This window comes from Oncorhynchus clarkii, chromosome 8, assembly GCF_045791955.1.
Source record: "Oncorhynchus clarkii lewisi isolate Uvic-CL-2024 chromosome 8, UVic_Ocla_1.0, whole genome shotgun sequence".
Taxonomy (NCBI): domain Eukaryota; kingdom Metazoa; phylum Chordata; class Actinopteri; order Salmoniformes; family Salmonidae; genus Oncorhynchus; species Oncorhynchus clarkii.
Window position 1 is genome coordinate 20,171,795 of NC_092154.1, and position 20,353 is coordinate 20,192,147.

At 40.7% G+C, this 20,353-nt stretch overlaps 1 protein-coding gene across 1 annotated transcript; it reads right to left on the reverse strand.

The window, feature by feature from the left end:
* Positions 1–2,437: 2,437 nt before the first annotated feature.
* LOC139415562 (DBH-like monooxygenase protein 1 homolog) lies at positions 2,438–19,590 on the reverse strand. The gene is made up of 12 exons (XM_071163672.1): positions 19,156–19,590; positions 17,449–17,595; positions 17,089–17,256; positions 16,792–16,875; positions 13,995–14,174; positions 13,748–13,850; positions 13,394–13,560; positions 12,960–13,151; positions 11,879–11,938; positions 8,140–8,282; positions 4,662–4,830; positions 2,438–4,428 (listed from the first exon to the last, which is right to left on the reverse strand). Exons 1-12 carry the CDS (start codon positions 19,435–19,437, stop codon positions 4,273–4,275), a joined length of 1,851 nt encoding a protein of 616 aa, XP_071019773.1. The 5' UTR covers positions 19,438–19,590; the 3' UTR covers positions 2,438–4,272.
* Positions 19,591–20,353: the final 763 nt, after the last annotated feature.

Sequence of the window (20,353 nt, forward strand, 5' to 3'; positions counted from 1 at the left end):
ATGAACATACTGTACCACCTGCATAACATACTGTACCACCTGCATAACATACTGTACCACCTGGATGAACATACTGTACCACCTAGATGAACATACTGTACCACCTGCATAACATACTGTACCACTTGCGTAACATACTGTACCACCTGGATGAACATACTGTACCACCTGCATAACATACTGTACCACCTGCATAACATACTGTACCACCTGCATAACATACTGTACCACCTGCATAACATACTGTACCACCTGGATGAACATACTGTACCACCTGCATAACATACTGTACCACCTGGATGAACATACTGTACCACCTGCATAACACACTGTACCACCTGCATAACATACTGTACCACCCACATAACATACTGTACCACCTGCATAACATACTGTACCACCTGCATAACATACTGTATCACCTGTATAACATACTGTACACCTGGATGAACATACTGTACCACCTGCATAACATACTGTACCACCTGGATGAACATACTGTACCACCTAGATGAACATACTGTACCACCTGCATAACATACTGTACCACCTGCATAACATACTGTACCACCTGCATAACACACTGTACCACCCGAATTAACATACTGTACATGTATTGGAATCTCCTTTGGTGCAGTCTTGTTAAAATAGTCCTATCAAATGAAATATAAATCAACATTTATTATTTTATACAGCTCTGTAGTCACTTTTAATTGGAGCTCAATCGTTGCAGATGTGGCTCTGAAAGCTATTTGTGGCTGAGAATGGGCAGAGGTTTTCTGAGGACTCGGATTGGAAAGTCCACTTCAAGGGCCCCAATGTTATCTATAATCCACCAGACAGGATTACTTTGGTCAGTCTACTTTGGTCAGAAGTTAAATATTATTAGGTGCAATTATTACAGGTTGATTTACTGTTCATTTTTGAATTAGATAAACAACACCAAAAGACCAATGTTGTATATACAGTATATATGTGTTGTCAGATGGACAGCCATACAAACAATACATCTTTTCTAGCCTACACTGTGTACTATTGATTAAGTCTGTAGTAGATACATGTCCTGTGTTGCCATTTTCCTGGCTGGCCCCATACTGCGTGATTGAGTAATTTGTTTTATGTCCTTTTCAATTCCCAGCTGCCTTAGCCTCATCCTGTGCTAAGCAGCATCAAAGAGAGAAAGGCCAAGACAATCGCTAATTTGTTTCCCACCATATCCTCCAGCCAGCCAGGAGAAAACAGCACCTTCTGTAGTAGTAGACCTGTTCTTGTCTTATATAAGCATGTCTCCGTGGCTTGAGGACCAGTGAATGCCATTCGAGGGGAGTGCCAATTGTTGATTGTAAGTCTGCTGGTCCAAGGACAGGAAGAGGAATGGGATAGGATGGGAAAAGGTTATTCCCTGGTGGTTTGGCCAGACGGGTATATTTACACACTACCCACAGCAGTCTGTCTGTGAGGCCTTGAGAAATGACAGTGGTCTGAGTCTCTCTCACTAGCCTCCTCTGGGCTCAATAATAATCTCTCTGTCACAGGAAGAGGAACCAATGGTCTCCCAAACATGTCCAGAGGGTTCCTGGCCTTCCAGACTGATTACGAAATCTAATAAAATGCTTCCATGCAGCTCCCAGACAGGGGGATTGGGTGTGTCTGTCTGAGACCAGGCTGAGGCATACTGTACATGAAGGATATGTTATGAGGGATCAGTGTGTTTATATCCAAAGATTTGTCAGCAAGTCAAACCCAGTGTAGGATAGAGCTCCTAATACAAATGTGAATTGGCAGGCATCCTGGGCCAAGACCTTATATTACACAGTCTGACGTAAAGGAGACCCACTGAGCATAGACATCAGTTTAAAGTCTAGTTTTTGACATAAATGTCACGTCATTGGATTTAGGTCAAAGGTTGGGTGAAAAAAAGCTGAAATGTCCAGACTTTGAAGACTTTTTGCAAATCCAATCAGTTTTCCAAGTTTATTCAACGTCATCACATTCATTTTATGGGTTGAAATGATGTGGAAACAACATTGATTCAACCTGTTTCTGCCCAGTGGGGATGTCATCCTTTTGATATTAGTTTTAAATAATACACAAATGACAAGGCAAATGATGGACGATCAGTGTCTGCAATGTTTTGATGCTACAAGATCAGGCTCACACTATTTCTCAGCGTTGGATTTGAGGACGTGGTGCAGCAATTTGCTAGTGAATACTGACCTCTGCTGGATGCCTTTGGAATTGATATCTGGAATCATTTGGACCTCAAAGAAGCATTGTGCTGGTCTACTCAGACAGGATGAGCTTTGAGGTCAATGAAAAACATCTGCTACTGTACAACACTGACATAATGACATTCAGGACAGTAGCAACAGAGGAATCAGCCTAAGGAGTAAATTGAATTTCATCTAACAAAATCATTGGACAGATTACATCAATCTGCTCTGATGCACCACAGCCACATCCTTTATTCGAAACAGGCCCCATCTTGAGAGTGGCTCTTTCATGTCCCATGGCATTTGACAAGGACATCAAAGTCAGGAAAACCAAATAACTTTGCAATGCTCTTACATGGTTCCTCACCTTGCAACAGGAGCAGTCCTCAATGACTGCTTATCCTCAGGGAATCCTTAATTAACTTGGATTTATTTTTTGTTATATAAAAAAATTCCTTAAATATAGGTGGTCTTGATTTGCCAGTTTTGAGAGAGGGTGGATGGCTACTATCTCATACTGTTGTTATACTATGGTATCACCTCGATTTTAGGCACCACTGACACAGAGAGAGAGGAAAGCTGGCACAGACTCCTACACTCTTAGAAAAAAGGGTTCAAAAACGGTTCCCCGGCTGTCCCCATAGGAGAACCACTGTTGGGCTATCTGTTTGGATTTCAGCTAGAACCATTTTGGGTTCCATGTAGATCCCCTTTCCACAGAGGGTTATACGTTGAACCCAAAAGGGTTCTACCTGGAACCAAAAGGGTTCAACAAAGGGTTCTCCTCTGTGGACAGCCAAATCACTCTTTTAGGTTCTAGATGTCCCCTTTTTTTCTACGTGTAGAACACAGACAGAATAACTTTTGGACAGAGAGGTAGCCCAAGGGGGAAAAAAGTAATGTTTTCACCCATGACTGTCTCAAACAATACATCAGTCCCACACTGCAGATGGTGGCAAATTCAAAACAGCTAAGTCCATCCCCTGTGAGAAAACGACCTTTTCATAATAATCTAGAGACACAAAGAGAAACAAAACACTCAATAACCTAGTAAAAGACAATGATGGCAGTACATTTTCATAATGTCTCATGTAATCTAATAATTCACATACCTTCTCTTGCGTCCCTATCCCACTGATGTATCTTGCTGTATCCATTAGATTAAATATCCATCCATTCATCCATTCAAATATTCATGCATTGAAATCCACGTGATCTGTAAATAACACAATATTCAATTTTCCATGACTCTTCTCTCCAAACACTAACCACATAACACATGCAGAACAGCAAGAACGAGACCTTCCTTTTTGACCTGTTTGTGACTATATGGGACGTTTGCACATTAGAGTTAGTCAGTCAGAGTAATCGCTGTAAGTCGGACTAGCGGTGCTGGTGGCCCTGCGGCCTTAGGGAGAGATGTTCCTAGCGGTACCAGGGAGCCCAAGGCCATAACAGTGGCCTTACAGTACTGAAACCCCCCCTGAGCTGCCACAGGATAATGGGATCAGGGAAATCATCTATTACTATGTTTCTATGTAGACTCAAGTAATGTACTCAGGTCTAGAGAATTCCAATCATAGGCTATGAAGAACGCATCATGAGCAATACTAGCAAAAGGGTCTTGTCTTATACTCAAAATAAATAACTAACAACCCAAACTTGACCATAGGTAATACTTATAACTACAAAATAAAACTCTTTAAACATGTATTAACTTTTGGACACACATAATATAAAAAGTATGGTTTATACATGTATATATTTAGACAACAACAAAACATTTTTTCCAACATGTGAACTTCAACCCATCCGATGGAAGATTCCTTATAATAATTCACACTCCGATAGCTCCGATCAAGTCAGAGAAGTCATTCTAGAACCGTCTTCTATTGTTGCTGATCAAAGACTGAATTTGCATTCAACAGACATCCCAATAACACATAATGAATGGATAGGGCGGAGAGATTCTAGGAATGTCTTCTTCAGTCAAACAACATCTTCCACAGCCGGTGTGAGAGAGTGAGTGGTGTGATTCCCACAGTGGTCTGGCTATAGACTAAAGGCTTAAACAGGTCTGGACTATAGAGTACGTGAGGCACATGGTAAAGAGTAGAACCACTCCACTGTGTGGCTCTGAGGCAGAACGGCACATCGTGGAGGGAGGCTTGACTTCGGACTTCACCTCTGGTGGTGACACTATGGTCCCTTGAATCTGGAGGGGGAACAAAAAAGAGGGACAAATGTATAACTATGAAATACAGTGAGGAAAATTACTATTTAAAACACATTCAATCATATATTATACAGTTGATTTTAAACGAATAAGTGATCAACATTTATATAAATCAACATCCCAGAAGAGTGAAAGGACACAGATTCATTGGTTCCCTAGTCAGTGACTAATTGAAAGCACTACATCAACTCCAGCCCTGAGTGAACACTCACCGACCACTCGTCCTGCCCCCACTTGGAGCAGCGCACATTCATGGGCAGCTGTAGAACCATCTCGTTGAAGGACTTCCCTCTGTTCTTCGACCACCTGTACTTGTCCATGGCCTCTGTGAAGGAGAGGCTGCTGTACTTCTTTGGGCTCTTGATCATGAAAGGCCAGGTCCTATGACAGAAGAAGAATATACAGTAAGTGAAATGTAGAATGTAAAATGAAGAATATTAAAGGTAGAATATTTACCATACACATGCTGATGCACAATATATCAGCCACTGTATACATGTTCAGTGCATTGTAAAGTATTCAGACCCCTTCACTTTATCCACATTTTGTTATGTTACAGATTTATTCTAAAATTGATTCAATAATTTTAAAAAACGAATCTACACAAAATACCCTATAACAACGAGGCAGTTATTAAAAATAAAAACAGAAATAACTTATTTACATAAGTATTCAGACTCTTTACTATGAGAGTCGAAATTGATCTCAGGTGCATCCTGTTCCATTGATCATCCTTGAGATTTTTCTACATCTTGATTGGAGCCCACCTGTGGTAAATTCAATTGATTGGACATGTTTTGGAAAGGCACCTACAGTACCCGTCTACAGTATATAAGGTCCCACAGTTGACAAAACCAAGCCAAGAGGTCGAAGGAATTGTCCGTAGAGCTCAGAGACAGGATTGTGTCGAGGCACAGATCTGGGGAAGGGCACCAAAACATTTCTGCAGCATTGAAGGTCCCCAAGAACACAGTGATCTCCATCATTCTTAAATGGAAGAACCAAAACTCTTCCACCAAGACTCTTTCTAGAGCTGGCTGCCCAGCCAAACTGAGCAACCAGGGTAGAAGGGCCTTGGTCAGGGAGGTGACCAAGAACCCGATGGTCACTCTGACAGATCTCTAGAGTTCCTCTGTGGAGATGGGAGAACTTTCCAGAAGGACAATCGTCTCTGCAGCACGCCACCAATCAGGCCGTTATGGTAGAGTGGCCAGACATAAGCCACTCCCCAGTAAAAGGCACATGACGAACCTAAACACACAGCCAAGACAAGGCAGGAGTGGCTTTGGGACAAGTCTCTGAATGTCCCTGAGTGGCCCGGCCAGAGACCGGACTTGTACCCGATCGAACATCTCTGGAAAGATCTGAAAATAGCTGTTCAGTGACGCTCCCCATCCAACCTGACAGAGCTTGAGAGGATCTGCAGAGAATAATATGAGAAACTCCCCAAATACAGGTTTGCCAAGCTTGTAGTGTCATACCCAAGAAGACTCAAGGCTGTAATCGCTACCAAAGGTGCTTCAACAAAGTACTGAGTAACGGGTCTGAATACTTATGTAAATGTGATATTTCAATTTAGATTTTTTTTTATAAATATGCAAACATTTCTAAAAACCTGTTTTTGTTTTGTCATTATGGGGCATTGTGTGTAGATTGAGGAGGGGAAAAAACAATAGAATCAATATTAGAATAAGGCTGTAATGTAACAAAATGTGTAAAAAGTGAAGAGGTCTGAATACTTTCCGAATGCACTCTACATTATTAAAAATTTTTACAATTTATGGTCAGAAGGAAAAACAGCAGCTGCTAACTAAATCCTTCCAAAAGCATTTCCACGAGGAAGACATTAGGGAAAGTGGGACTGCTGTTTCCTGCTAAGGCCTGTTTTTGTTTATAGAAGGTTGGTGTTCCTCTTCATGACAAGGCTTCTTGGAATAAAAAGAGTGTAGCCATGCATTAATAGCAGGAACAGAAAACGCACTCCAGCAGCCCAACCCATCAAATAGACTCATTTCCAGGCCTTTTTTTACAAACTATTCTCAGGTCTAAGGTCTCGCTTACACAACTTACCACTCAGGGGCATATGGACAGGAAACACCATGGACACATTACAATACCTACAGTAGCATCAGTTAAGGAATAGGTTGCACTATGTTTATTTAATTTACTGACATACTGACAATGAACTGACTTGTAGGTAATCTAATGATTACATGAAGTAGATTGATGTTATGTTTCAGGATTTCACATCTGCTTTTGATGCCATTGTCATTTTATTTGCATAAAAGCAAAGATGGAAAAACTTAATGGTAAAATGATTTGTTTCACTAAGCATGCTATCATCCAGTTTTCTTGCAAGTAAAGTCATACAGTATAAAAAACAGGACAGCTGTGATAAAAACAGGTTTCTGTACAATTTTATAAATACCTACAGATACTATGTTTATTCGACAGTGGTGGGTGTCAGTAAAATGTATTATGCAAGAAATAGCAGTGGAAACGCCTGTAAGCGCAAATACTGATATAATAACCATCACATGAAAGCAAACTTGGAGTCACGTGATGATATCAAAGATTTCTATAAAATGATATGGTATGTGATCCTCCAACTACGACTCGGGAAACCACACAGTTTATTAGGCTCCAGATGAAGTGGGTGTTGAAAGTGCACGCTAAGAGCTTGATGCTCCCTTCCAATAAATACAGAGGGTCTTATCTGGTGACATGATGATCAATGCTTGACTGCTGTTTGACAAATACAAATATTCTCCTGCATCCATAATAACGTCATCATGTAGACTAGCCTACCCTCACTTTGTATGTGAGCTGTTGCCTAGAGCGCAGGTGCTAAAACCAGAGTAGGCACATTTGCTATTTAACGCAACAGTTTTTGTGACAAAACTATCAGTTGAACTTTAGATTTTTTTATTCGGTAATGAAAACTTAAGCAAAAATGTAAATTTTGTGTGCACTATGTCATCATGCACAGATTTTTCTCTACAACAAGTTAGTTTGGTGGAAACACCACTAGAGGGAAAATGCTAATATTTTCTTTATTCAGATTTGAGAATATTCCTATGAAAAATTGTCACCAATTGAATGGGAATCTAGCTACAGAGACAAATATTGTGCATTTTCTAATTTAAATGGATGAACAGTATGTTATTTTGAACTAAATGAATGGAATGCAAGAGCAAAAACGTATTAAGGAAAACAATAAACTATTGCTTTGTATATCTTGCTGTCAAAGTCCAGCATGCTAACTGGTAAAACAAAACAGAACCATCTAAAACAGGAAAAAGAGTACCACTGTGCTCAACTTCAGATGTGCTCCACATGTTGACCCCACTGGGCTAGTGTGACTATGAGCTCTATACCCCATATTCCTCTGTCCTTTCCTCCTTCCTATGACATGCAATCTATTTGTACGATAAACCTCTTCCAGTCGTTCCCCTATTCTCTCTCCCAGGCCTGGGGGGACGTATTTAATCTCTCTCTATATCATGCAGTAACTCATTTGGAACATAACTTCTCCATGATAATGCATTGTGTATGACCTTTGACATTTGTAAGGTGCTCCAGGCAGAGAAAACACTTCACATAAAAATGATCTTTCCCAATTGGTATTACAGGTTCCAACTTGAACCGCTACATGGGTATTGCAGTCGCAGTACAGAGCCTCTTACTTACGTGACAGGCACCTGGATCTCTTTGACTCCGATGAACTTAAGCTGCCCGATGATCTCAGGGAGGCTCTCACACCTGGCCAGATTCACTCTGGGATAGTAGAGCAGGTAGGACAGACACATCTCATCCCTGGTGGTCAAACCACCCTGAGAGAATAGCCAGAGGGAAAATCATCTAGAAATCAAGTGGTTAAGAGCATTGGGCCAGTAACCAAAACGTCACTGGTTCGAATCCCCAAGCCGGCAAGGTAGAACATTCTGCCGTTCTGCCCTTGAGCAAGGCAGATAACCCCCAACATCAACTACTCCCTGGTTGCCGATGATGTCGATTAAGGCAGCCCCCACACCTCTCTAATTCAGAGGGGTTGGGTTAAATGCGGAAGACACATTTTGGTTCAATGCATTCAGTTGCGCAACTGACTAGGTAACCCCCTTTCCCTATTCTGTATACTAAATACCAATACAACAGGTACATTAAAGGTTACATAGCCTTTTGCGGGCCCTTCAGCCTTTTGCGGGCCCTATGTGAGATTTGGTTGCCCTCCCACCACCTCGCAGGCATTTTAGTGGCCTCCCTCTTGGCAGAGGATTGAACATTTTGCAGTTTTAATGCCATTTTCCAACAATTCTACACAATTTTATATGGGGTGGAGAGAAAATGTTGCTGTTCTAAAGCTAATTTTCTGATATTGTACACATTTTGCCTTGGCTTATGCCATGTTCATACAACATCTGGATGACTAACAAAATCAATGGGGGCCCCTGGAGGCCAGTGGCCCCCTGGAGGTCAGGGCCCCTGGGCATGTGCCCTTCCTAATTCAGCGATGAAGGTTTAGATAGCTGGCTAGACTTATAATCCTTGCAGTCTTATAAAATGTTAGCTGATATGGGATAATCGAGTGACTGTCAGTGACATGACAAGAGAAAAACTGCTGATGCACAACCAAATTACAAAATTGCACATTGTGTATTCTAGTATGCTATCTCTCAACAATAAGTTGAGACCTTGACTCAGTTACAAAAAAAATACAATAGCATTTACAAAATGATGGTGGGGGGCCGCTGGGGTCCTACGCACAGCGTGTAGTCTGAACCACTGCCTTTACTCTACTTTACTGTTATCAAATTACACTTCTATTCTATTCTATTTAGCCCCACAACAACATGGATATCTGTGTAACAATCATGAACTTCAACAAACACTAAGATTTGGCACCAGGGTCCTTGTAAACCACTAAGAAATCATGAAAATCTGTTTCTGAAAACATGTGACTGATATAGATTAAGTACCACTTTAGGCTGTATTATGTCTAACACGAAGCTGACACAATAACAGTACCTTGTGGTGACAAAGTTGTAATGGAATACAATTCTGTTTTATATTGTTCCAGAATAACAATTGGTTGGCATGTTTACTCCTGAACAGTAGAGAGTAACTCTAGAAGAGAAGGAGCCCTGTTTTACGACTGTAGTCATCAGTCATTTGTTCGTTTGATGTCTCTGTAAAAAACAATGCCAGTAGCTGCAAACAACTATATAACCAAGATCCCATCTGTGGTCCTGGGGGGTATCTGCAGACAGATTGTTCAGCCAAGAACACATACAGTACAGTGCCGTGAAAAAGTATTTGCCTCCTTTCTGATTTTCTCTACTTTTGCACATTTTTGATACTGAATGTTATCAGATCTTCAACCAAAACTTAATATTAGATAAAGGGAACCTGAGTGAACAAATAACACAACAATTACATGCATATTTCATTTATTTAATAAACAAAGTTATGCAACACCCAATGCCCCTGTGTGAAAAATAAATTGCCCCATTACACTTAATAACTGGCTGTGCCACCTTTAGCTGCAATGACTGCAACCAAACGCTTCCTGTAGTTGTTGATCCGTCTCTCACGTATCTGTGGAGGAATTTTGGCCCAATCTTCCATGCAGAACTGCTTGAACTCAGTGACATTTGTGGGTTTTCAAGCATGAACTGTTCATTTCAAGTCCTGCCACAACATCTCAATTGGGATTAGGTCTGGACTTTGAATAGACCATTCCAAAACTTAAAATGTGTTGCTTTTTAGCAATTTTCATGTAGACTTGACTGTGTGTTTTGGATCGTTGTCTTACCGCATGACCCAGCTGCGCTTCAGCTTCAGCTCACAGACGCATTGCCTGACATTCTCCTGTAGAATTCTCTGATACAGAGCGGAATTCATGGTTCCTTCTATTAAGGTAAGTCGTCCAGTCAGCAAAGCATCCCCGAACCATCACACTACCACCACCATGCTTGACCGTTGGTATAAGGTTCTTACTGTGGAATGTAGTGTTTGGTTTTACTTTTGTCCATATAACATTCTTCCAAGAGTCTTGATGATCATCCAGGTGCTTCCTTCCAAGTGCTTTTTGGATGAGATGGGTTCCATTATGCCTGGCAAAAACCAAACACTGCATTCCACAGTAAGAACCTCATACCAATGGTCAAGCATGGTGGTGGTAGTGTGATGGTTTTGGAATGCTTTGCTGCCTCAGGAACCAGGCCAACTTACCTTAATAGAAGGAACCATGAATTCTGCTCTGTATCAGAGAATTCTACAGGAGAATGTCAGGCCATGTGTGGTTATGCAGAAGACAATGATCCAAAACACACAATCACATGAAAATGGCTAAAAAGCAACAAAATCAAAGTTTTGTAATAGCTTAGTCAAAGTCCAGAACTAATCCCAATTGAGATGTTGTGGCAGGACTTGAAATGAGCAGTTTATGTTAGAAAACCCACAAATGTCACTGAGTTCAAGCAGTTCTGCATGCAAAGGTGGGCCAAAATTCCTCCCCAGATACGTGAGAGACGGATCAACAACTACAGGAAGCATTTGGTTGCAGTCATTGCAGCTAAAGGTGGCACAACCAGTTATTAAGTGTAATGGGGCAATTACCTTTTCACACAGGGGCATTGGGTGTTGCATAACTTTGTTAATTAAATAAATGAAATAAGTATGTATATGTTGTGTTATTTGTTCACTCGGGTTCCCTTAATCTAATAGTAGGTTTTGGTTGAAGATCTGATAACATTCAGTATCAAAAATATGCAAAGGTAGAGAAAATCAGAAAGGAGGCAAATACTTTTTGACAACACTGTATGTCTGAAAGTATCAACCAAGAGGTTCATGCAGGGGAAACACAACTCATTTCTATTACCGGTAAGTACAGAACACTAAATTCCATTACATTTAAGTATACTAATTCTACTGATCTATTAATTTGTAATTGTGTAATAGGAATGATGACATCCTTCTGTGTAATTTTTCTTCAAAGGTAAGAATGGTTCAAAAACAATATGGGCTTTGTGTCCATCTTATGTTACATCTGAAGTCAAAGCAATAACCCCATAGCTCTACCCTGAAGGGTTGTGTAATGTTGTCATAAACATGATGATTTTTTTCCCGTACTGCAATCAACCAAATCATCAAATCATAGAAACACAGAGACAGATTTGAAACATAAGCTCAAATAGGCTCCGTCTGAGGAACAATAGCACACATGTAAAAAATTAGGTGATCTCTGTAAACTCACATAAAACAGATCATTAGGAAGAAGCCACATCTTAAGGATGAGCTGGATTCACCATGTCAGAGCTGACAGCTCAGTTTCAAAGGCCCCATAAAAGCAAAAGGAAGAAAATAATAGAGAAAGCTGGCAAAATAAGTATTCATTTATCCATGTGGATTCTGAGTAGTGCATTCTTACCCAGGTCATGTTTTGTCTGTCTTTTGTGGTGTACTTGCATTCTGTGATCAAATTGTCACCCTGAAAAGAAAGATTAAAATCAAGGCTCTTCTGTGGTTGTGAATTTAGAACCTGTCACACCCTGACCTTAGTTATCTTTGTTTTCTTTTTTATTTGGTTAGGTCAGGGTGTGACAAGGGTGGTGTGTTTAGTTTTTGTATTGGCTAGGGGGTTTTCTAGTCTAGGGGTTTATATGTCTATGGTTGCCTGGATTGGTTCTCAATCAGAGGCAGCTGTTTATCGTTGTCTCTGATTGGGAACCATATTTAGGTAGCCATATTCCTTGGTTTATCTGTGGGTTATTGTCTATGTGTAGTTGCCTGTTTCAGAACTTGTGGTATATAGCTTCACGTTCGTTTTGTTTACGTGTTCTTCGTTATTAAAAGAAGAATGTATTCAAATCACGCTGCGCCTTGGTCTCCTCACTATGACGAACGTGACAGAACCCCACATCAAACAAAATTGTGTTTTCATTAAAGTACATAATTACGACAACACTAAAGCAGTAATATACAGTACAAGGAGGTGTGATTTCCTGTGGTTTTAGCATGGTTATGCTGCGGTCGACGGTACGAGGCAACAGCCAAAAGATGAACCTCTAATTATGTCCTTTATCTATGTAGGTGGATCAAAGTCATGCAATCATCAATCATTACTGTTCATCACAGGGAGAGGGGAACATGCTTCAACCTGCTTGGCAAGCTCAAGCGGTAGATTTATAATCCCATATTTCCTACACTATATAAAGGTAGACTCAGCAAAATGATGTTGCCACGAGCAGCACCACAGATATTGCGGTGAGCGAGATGCAAGAATTCTCTCTCACGGTCACACACAGTACCTGCGCATATGCATGTGTTCGCTTCACGTTGTTAGAGTGTGGTAGGTACGGGACGAAAACAGTGGAGAAGTTTATCCTTACTCTTCAACGCTCTTAGTTGTTGTGGAAATTGACCCACTATGCTGTTTACTTTGGCCACCTACATCATATCACTGAGTCTACCTTTAATGTGTCAGCTAAACAGTATTTCAGAGTACCAACAGGTAACAGCAGCCTCTCGTCCTTCAGCAGCTGGAACTCCTGGAAGTTGAAGTCAAACTCCTCATCATGTGACAGGGGCTGCAGCTCCTCCTGTCCCCGGAAGTGTCTGGTTCTGATGGCGCGTCCAGCTAGGTGAGCATGCATCAGAACAGCAAACACCCTAACTCCGCTGGGCATCTCCTGGCCTAGGGACTGATGGAGGAGCAAATAGATATTCTCTCACAGATGCAGAAAGTGCTTTTTAGTTTTATTGCACTTTTGGATGATCACTATTTTGGGCACGTAGCAAGACTAAAATGGAGGCTTGTCACTGTTGGTGGTATAGCATAACAGTAATTTAACAGTGGATGTTTGACTCCTGTTGATCCCCAGTGAAATGGGAATGTCAGGCATCGCACCAGTTTGAAAGACTCCGCCATAGCTGGCTTTCTTACCTCCTGCAAACACTCGCGGGTACAGTGTCCCTCTGAGATGTACTCCTGCATGCCTGGAGGCAGCATGTGGTACAGACTCACCCACACACCTGTCTCTATCACTCCTGCGTCGTACTGACGCAACTCTGGGGTGTAGAACAGACGCAGGCCAGAGCTGTCCACCACTCCTGACAATGAAACAGTAACATTACAATGAACAGGGTGACTGACTGTTGAACTGTAAAGTGCTGTAGATATCACTTTGCCACACAAGTGTGAATGGGTGAAACGGGAAAATTACAATAGAGTGAAGGCAGACAAGTCACATTCATTGTTTGTAATGCAACATGACGTGTCCTTGTGGGTGTACTATACCTTGTTGAAAGGCTGGGTTGTCGTAGTGGACCTCCATTAGGACATAGACAGGGTCTATTGATGTGCCAATGGACAGCCCAACATGGGGTGGATAGGTGAACCCCTGTAAAGGTAGATTGAGAGGCATACTGAACATGTCAATAAGGAAGCTTACATGATCACTCTGATACATGGAAACACAAGTGGCTAATGAAAAGTTTTATAACACTGAATGAAAAATGACTACAAATTTAAACCAATTGCCCACCTCGCCACCAATGGCCCAGGCGAAGACTATCGTCTCACACGTGAGAAAGGAGTCAGGCATATTTGGATGGTAACATTCATGGCCAGCCTTGAGCTCACTCTCATTCAAGGTGCTATCACATTGATACAACAAAATGTGATGAACCAGGTTTTCATGGCCCCTTTGAATCAAAGGCTCAATCTGTAAACAAAAAGAAGAAAGAAGGAAGTATTAAATGTTACTGTATTCTAACCCCGGTTGGCTTCTTTTGAATTGCCTACACTTGCCTTAACTTTTACTGTAGTGTGCTAAATCAGGGTCACACAGATTATTTCTTGGTAGTCTTAAACAAATCTACTTTGAAACAAAAGAATACACACATGGTTATGGGCTTAAAAAAAGAAGACACCTGTACCATGTCAGATATTAGTATTTTGAAATGTATTCAATTTTGAGTTTGCATCCCAATATTACACTTTATATACATCAGAGAAGACTGAAATATAACAAAACCGCTTGACATTGAAACACCACATTTTTGCAGTTTATTAATTATAAAATAATTACATTTTTTTCACAACATTCCACCCATGAGGCCACTAGAAGTCTATTTAGTCATTTGACTGCAGGAAAGGGTTAGACCTCAATTATATTGCTCTCAACGGTAGGTTTCACACAAGAGGGGATAAACAGGATTGGGTAGGCCCTGCTTACTTCAGGATGAAAGTGAAAAATAAATGTAAATAAATACGTTTTTCCTCAATGGGCCTGGGGGCCTCTAGGTTGGACTTAGAATCTGGGAAAAGCAGCTTGCTGCCTGCTGGGCAAACCGTGACATCATACTGTGAGGCCTCCTTTAAAACCAACAGGACACAAGACCAAAGCTTGGCCCATGAACACCGTATTAATATTTAGACATTCTTCCTACTTTTTCTCAAATATATTTATTCATGGTGGAAGCAGCCGTGGTAGTCTAAGTTTGAGGTTGAGATTGTGCCATGAGAGAGGAAGGATAGCGCCTCTCTTGTTAGACGATTTGGTACACTGTGTAACAAACTCTGCCTTCATAGAACACTTTATATGCCGCTTTCTCTGAATAAAGAACTCCATTGAATAGAATACATCTATCAAACTAAAATAAGCATGTCATGGAGACAGTTTTCAGGAAGTCTTGAAAGTCATTGAGTCATCTAAACAGGAGGTGAGGTTGCGGTGCCCAAGATAATAGAGGGTGGAGTGAGGTGGTGAAAGACCAAATCCCCCAGAGGGACGAAGGAGGTGGAACGGAAGGTAGGGACAGAAACCGTGACTGAGAAAATATCATGGGAGTGGGGTCTTTTTGAAGTGTCAAGATAGGATTATTGGCATAACGTGCACAGGGAAAATTAGATGGGCCTTTTAAACTTCTGTATAAATGCCATAAAACCCCAAAATAACAATAGTATCGTTTCTTTATAGACCACAGATGAATTGGAGGAGACAGTCCCATTCATATCACGCATAATAACAGATGTCTTACATACTGCCTCTCACTCACTGACTCACACATCATGCACACGCACATGAAAACATCTGGGATGGAAAAATAACAATGTTTAATCCCGAAGTCCGACTCCCACGTGGCATTTGGATACTGAAATGATTTCCATTTTACTCTACTAATTCTATAAAGGCAACACTTTAATCATCTTACATTATTTCGTCACGCAAAGAGCTCCCTCCAAAATAAGAGTTCACAACAATATCTGGGATATCACAACAGTTTGTGTTATGTATAGTGGAAACAGAGATCCTCTGAGCCCTGCAGCTGTTAATAAGGGTAGGATTTTCCAGACCTTTTTTTAATATGGGTAGGATTTTCCAGAGCTTTTCTGAAACCTTTACACAACTCCTCTGACAAATTGGATAAGGACAGTGGAGCATATTTTTCTGATAGCATGGTGCTGGTGTTTCTCATTCTATGATCTAATTGTCATCATCAGAGTGGCAGATTGCAGAACAGAAGAGCCAGATTAATGTATAGTACAGTAAGCTGTGTGCTGGAGGGGGAGTAAGAGAAGAGCGAGCTAGCTAGCTATATTTATATCTTTCTGGCTCTGGTTCACTTAATGACTGAAGACTTTGTTTTGAGCTCAAGGATTCTAAAGTCAGAGGTCATAGCCATGGAAACTTTAAAAGCAACTCTCATGTTTTCTACTTGGCAGAAAAGTCCTACTGTAAGTGATCTGACCAATGATAACACGATACAGTACAGAACTACTGTTCCATACTATGTTAATATAACTAAGGCCCTTTAGTAAAACATCAACATCTAGTTTAAAAAGCACATTTGGTCTTTATGACAAATCCCACTAAGGATTAGAACAAGAAATGGATAAGGAATGTGTCATCGTACCATTCTTTTGAATCTAAATTGTATGTGCTACCTCCTTTAATCAAGTGTGTTTTAAAGCTTTTTGGTTTCATACTAGTTCAACTATGTTTGGAATATATAATTTATATAATGGCTCATTTAATACACAATAGCAATTTGGGGCAGCAAACAAGCAGCAGGTGTGCCTCAGAAGTGGGAGAAGTATCTACAGATTTCTCTATGGAACCCACTTCAGACGACAGCAATGAGAGAGGGAGGCAGGCAGACAAATAAAAACTCTGAAATTATCCAGGTGAGATGCCTTTAAAGAAAGGTAAACAAGATGACTGCATGCTGACTGAACAATAGGCTACTCCTTCCTCAAGGGAAAGCCTGTTGTCGATTTGCTATAATTTTTCTGCTGTGTTGTTAATATAGCTCAATAAATTCAAAGTGTGTACTTACTCTAATGATATGGTGCTTCTTCTGAACCTCCTGGATCTTAAATATCTGACACCAGTAGGTAGTGTCCTTGAATGGCACTGGCACCTATCTTGAGAGGAACAAACAGACAGAGAGACTGATACTGTATTTACTCTCCATAAAAATTGGACTGATCATAAATCTCACACAGTGCAAATACAGTCTCAGAGTACAAAAGGTCCTGTGAAGTAATAGAAGCTAGAAGTGGTATCAAGTTTGTTTAAGAGATGGATAGTGGGTGAGAGAAGTAACCTTTTCTTCTCCAGCTGTCACACTTACGTTTATGTTTTGCAAGTTGAAAAAGTCCATCTCAGAGGAAATATTAACTTTACTTCCTGGGTCGAGTAGCCGCATACTCTTCCTCCCCCTGTTCACTCCATGGTACATCGGTCCTGACGGTCCCACATCCTCACTGTGGTAGGCCCATATCACCCTCACTGTACTTTCCTGGGCAGACAATACACATACACATCTTCTATCTAGAAGTGAGTTTCAATTTGAAAATGCGGTAAGAAGTACTATAACACACCAGGCATGAACTGACATTTAAACTAAAACGCTCACACAAGCACACATTCAAACACGCAAACATCAACCTCCACATTTCCCATTGATAAAACATTTCCACCACCCACGTACCGTGATGTCCTTGTCACTTGTGTCACAGGTCAGGAGGTGCCTGCTGAAAGCCAGGACTGTGTGTGTACTGTTCTCCCTGCCATACTGCAGCCTGTAGTTCTGCTGCACATCTCTGTGCACTTTTCTGTTGGCGTCTGCAAAGTAATCCTGTTGAAAGCATGCCGGATATAATACAACTGTCCTGTCTGCAATAACACTGTCCTGAACGAGGGGACAAGAGAGCCTTCAATGTAAACATACATTCATAGATGTAAATCACAAAACTTTGGGAGAACCAGTGTTCCAATGACACAATTGAAAGAGCACGGTAGATAATTACATTACTTTGCTTAATTACTGATCTATTACTCTATTATTACATTAGCTAGGATGACGACTAGCTAAATGACTATTACCACAGGACTATGCTTCATTTGTGGTTAACCAACTGCCTTGAGCCCCGTTTATACCTGGTACCAACATGCTTCCGTTGTCCTGATCTTCTCCACACTCTGATGGTACCCACATCTTTAGACAGGTGTAGATGATTAAACTACGCATTGTGATCAGATCTTCCTGACCACCTCCGGAGGTAGTCAGGCACGCTTTGTGGACAAACGCATGTGGACAGTGAAGCCATTTAAATCATCATTATCCTACACTTTAAAATCATTGACGAGGTGGCCAATTGACTTATGCCATACTTTTGTGTGTGTAATATATAGTGTATATATTTGCAAACGGAAGCATCTAAAAAGCTAGTTTTCCTATTAAAGCTTCAGAAAATGTGTCGTATGTTCCGTGTCTGAAATTTAAATGACTGTCTGTCAATATAAGTCTTAAAATAAATACAAATTATTCTGAAAGAATAGCTGTGAAATGATTTGCATACAAGGATGGACCAGGAAATCTGGTCACAATGCAGACACAGTGGATGGATAACAGACACATTTTAATACCATGTGTAGACACATTTCAGAAAACGTGGGCACAATCAGAATACAGACAAGATCAGGACACAGGACACTTTAGCACCAGGTATATACAGGGCTTGTTGTGGCAAGTGTCTGGCTGTTATGTCTTTGTCCGTATCACTGCCAAGCATTGCTTGTAAATACATGACAACAAACAACAACATTGGCACAAAACTACAGCTGCTGTCTCCTTATAGACCCTGACCCTCTGGTAACACAATAAGAGGGACTGTGTTAGATTGTGTGGCATCATTGCCAGATCCCTGAGGCACAGTGAGCTTCCTGTGATGTGTAGCAATATCCAGACCCTTTACCCTGTTGGAGTCAATCCATGAGTGGCTGGCTGTGGCCCACAAAAGTTTACCATAAGGCAGTGGGTCGGACTAACAGTAACAGGTATGGCCAATAGCTTGTTGCACCTAACCAATAACCATAAATTCAATTTGGAAACTTTCAATTATTATTTAATCTACTTTTAGATCCAAAGCCATGTATTTAGGAATACATGTCTCATCTAAATACATGGCTCTGGATAATACTATTTCATCAGGTAAACACCCCAAATATACCCAAGTGCCCTGTGAAAATAGCTAAACATAACTGTAATATAAATCATAATTTTCATATAGCTGCACAATTAAACTATGTATGTAATGTTGAAATTACAGTGAAAGTAGCCCACCTCTCATGTGATAAAACTGCAAGGCATACCTTGCGTCACTTTCATTCTATAAAACCCAGGTGAGTAACATACCTGTAGATACGGTGTCCCATCCGTGACTCCACCAATGACAATGTCTGACGACGCCATGGCACCGTTGGGAGATAGACCAAATCCTATATATCCTCTAGTTTCCACTTCTATTTCAAAAGTAATAGTTCTCCGGTCAAACCTCCACTTTAGATTATACTTCCCATGAGGGTCCAAAATAGTTGAATGACTAAATCCACTCCCGTGTGTCAAAGTTGCGTAAAACCAAAAAGTTGTGAAGAAAACTATAACACTACTATATTTCGCGGGTAACATCGTGAACATTGACGAAAAACTACTATAAACAAAATAGAATGTCGTTGTTTAGACACAAATTACGTTTCTTTAGAAGTGTTTGGTTTGCAAATTGTACGCGGGCGACCAAGCACGCACACTCATCTGCGAGGAAGCAGCTTCTCTCATCCTCTCACTAGAACTGTCGAAACTTGTGCTGGCCCCTTTGATCTTCATAGAGACACGTCCCACACTGCTACTCCTGTGGTCAGGCCTTACCATACAGGTGGCTGTGACTTTAGGCAGAGACACTGGATGGATCATCTCTGAGCATGTAAGGGAGGACATAATAGGCTATTTGCCTAAATGCCAACCAGAGATAAACATTTAAAAAAGCTCCACGTAAATGTATCAGGCTAAAATAGAATACAGAGGATGAAAAATAAGAGTATTAAAGTGATACTAGATGTTTTGTATAATTTTTGCCAGTCGTTTTTAAACAGCATACCGAAGGCCTGTTTCTCATATTTCACCCTGTCAAATTTTGTTTGAAAATGTAAACATCTTTCTTAAATTGAACTTTTCCTAAATGTATCTGTGCCATCCAGTCTGTACATGCAGCCTCATCTGTCAAGAAATCAACTGCAGGGAGAAAAACTGGCAAAACTTCCAGGAACTGCTCCTCCTCCAGAAACACACATACATGCAAGATGAGGTGAGGAAATAAAATCACCCACTGCATAAAATGGTAAATGTCTTGGAATTTGTATATGCTCATTTTCACTAAAATCCTTGTTCAACAAGAAAAATGCAATTAAGCATTTGAGATTGAGTACACAAATCAGGGTTTTATTGATTCAGCTCATTTATCATGTTTCAGGAGTATATTGTACAGTAAAGCTTCCTCCCTCAGAAAAACTGGACAAGACCAAGAATCAAAAAGAAAAAGTATATATTAAAAAAAGTT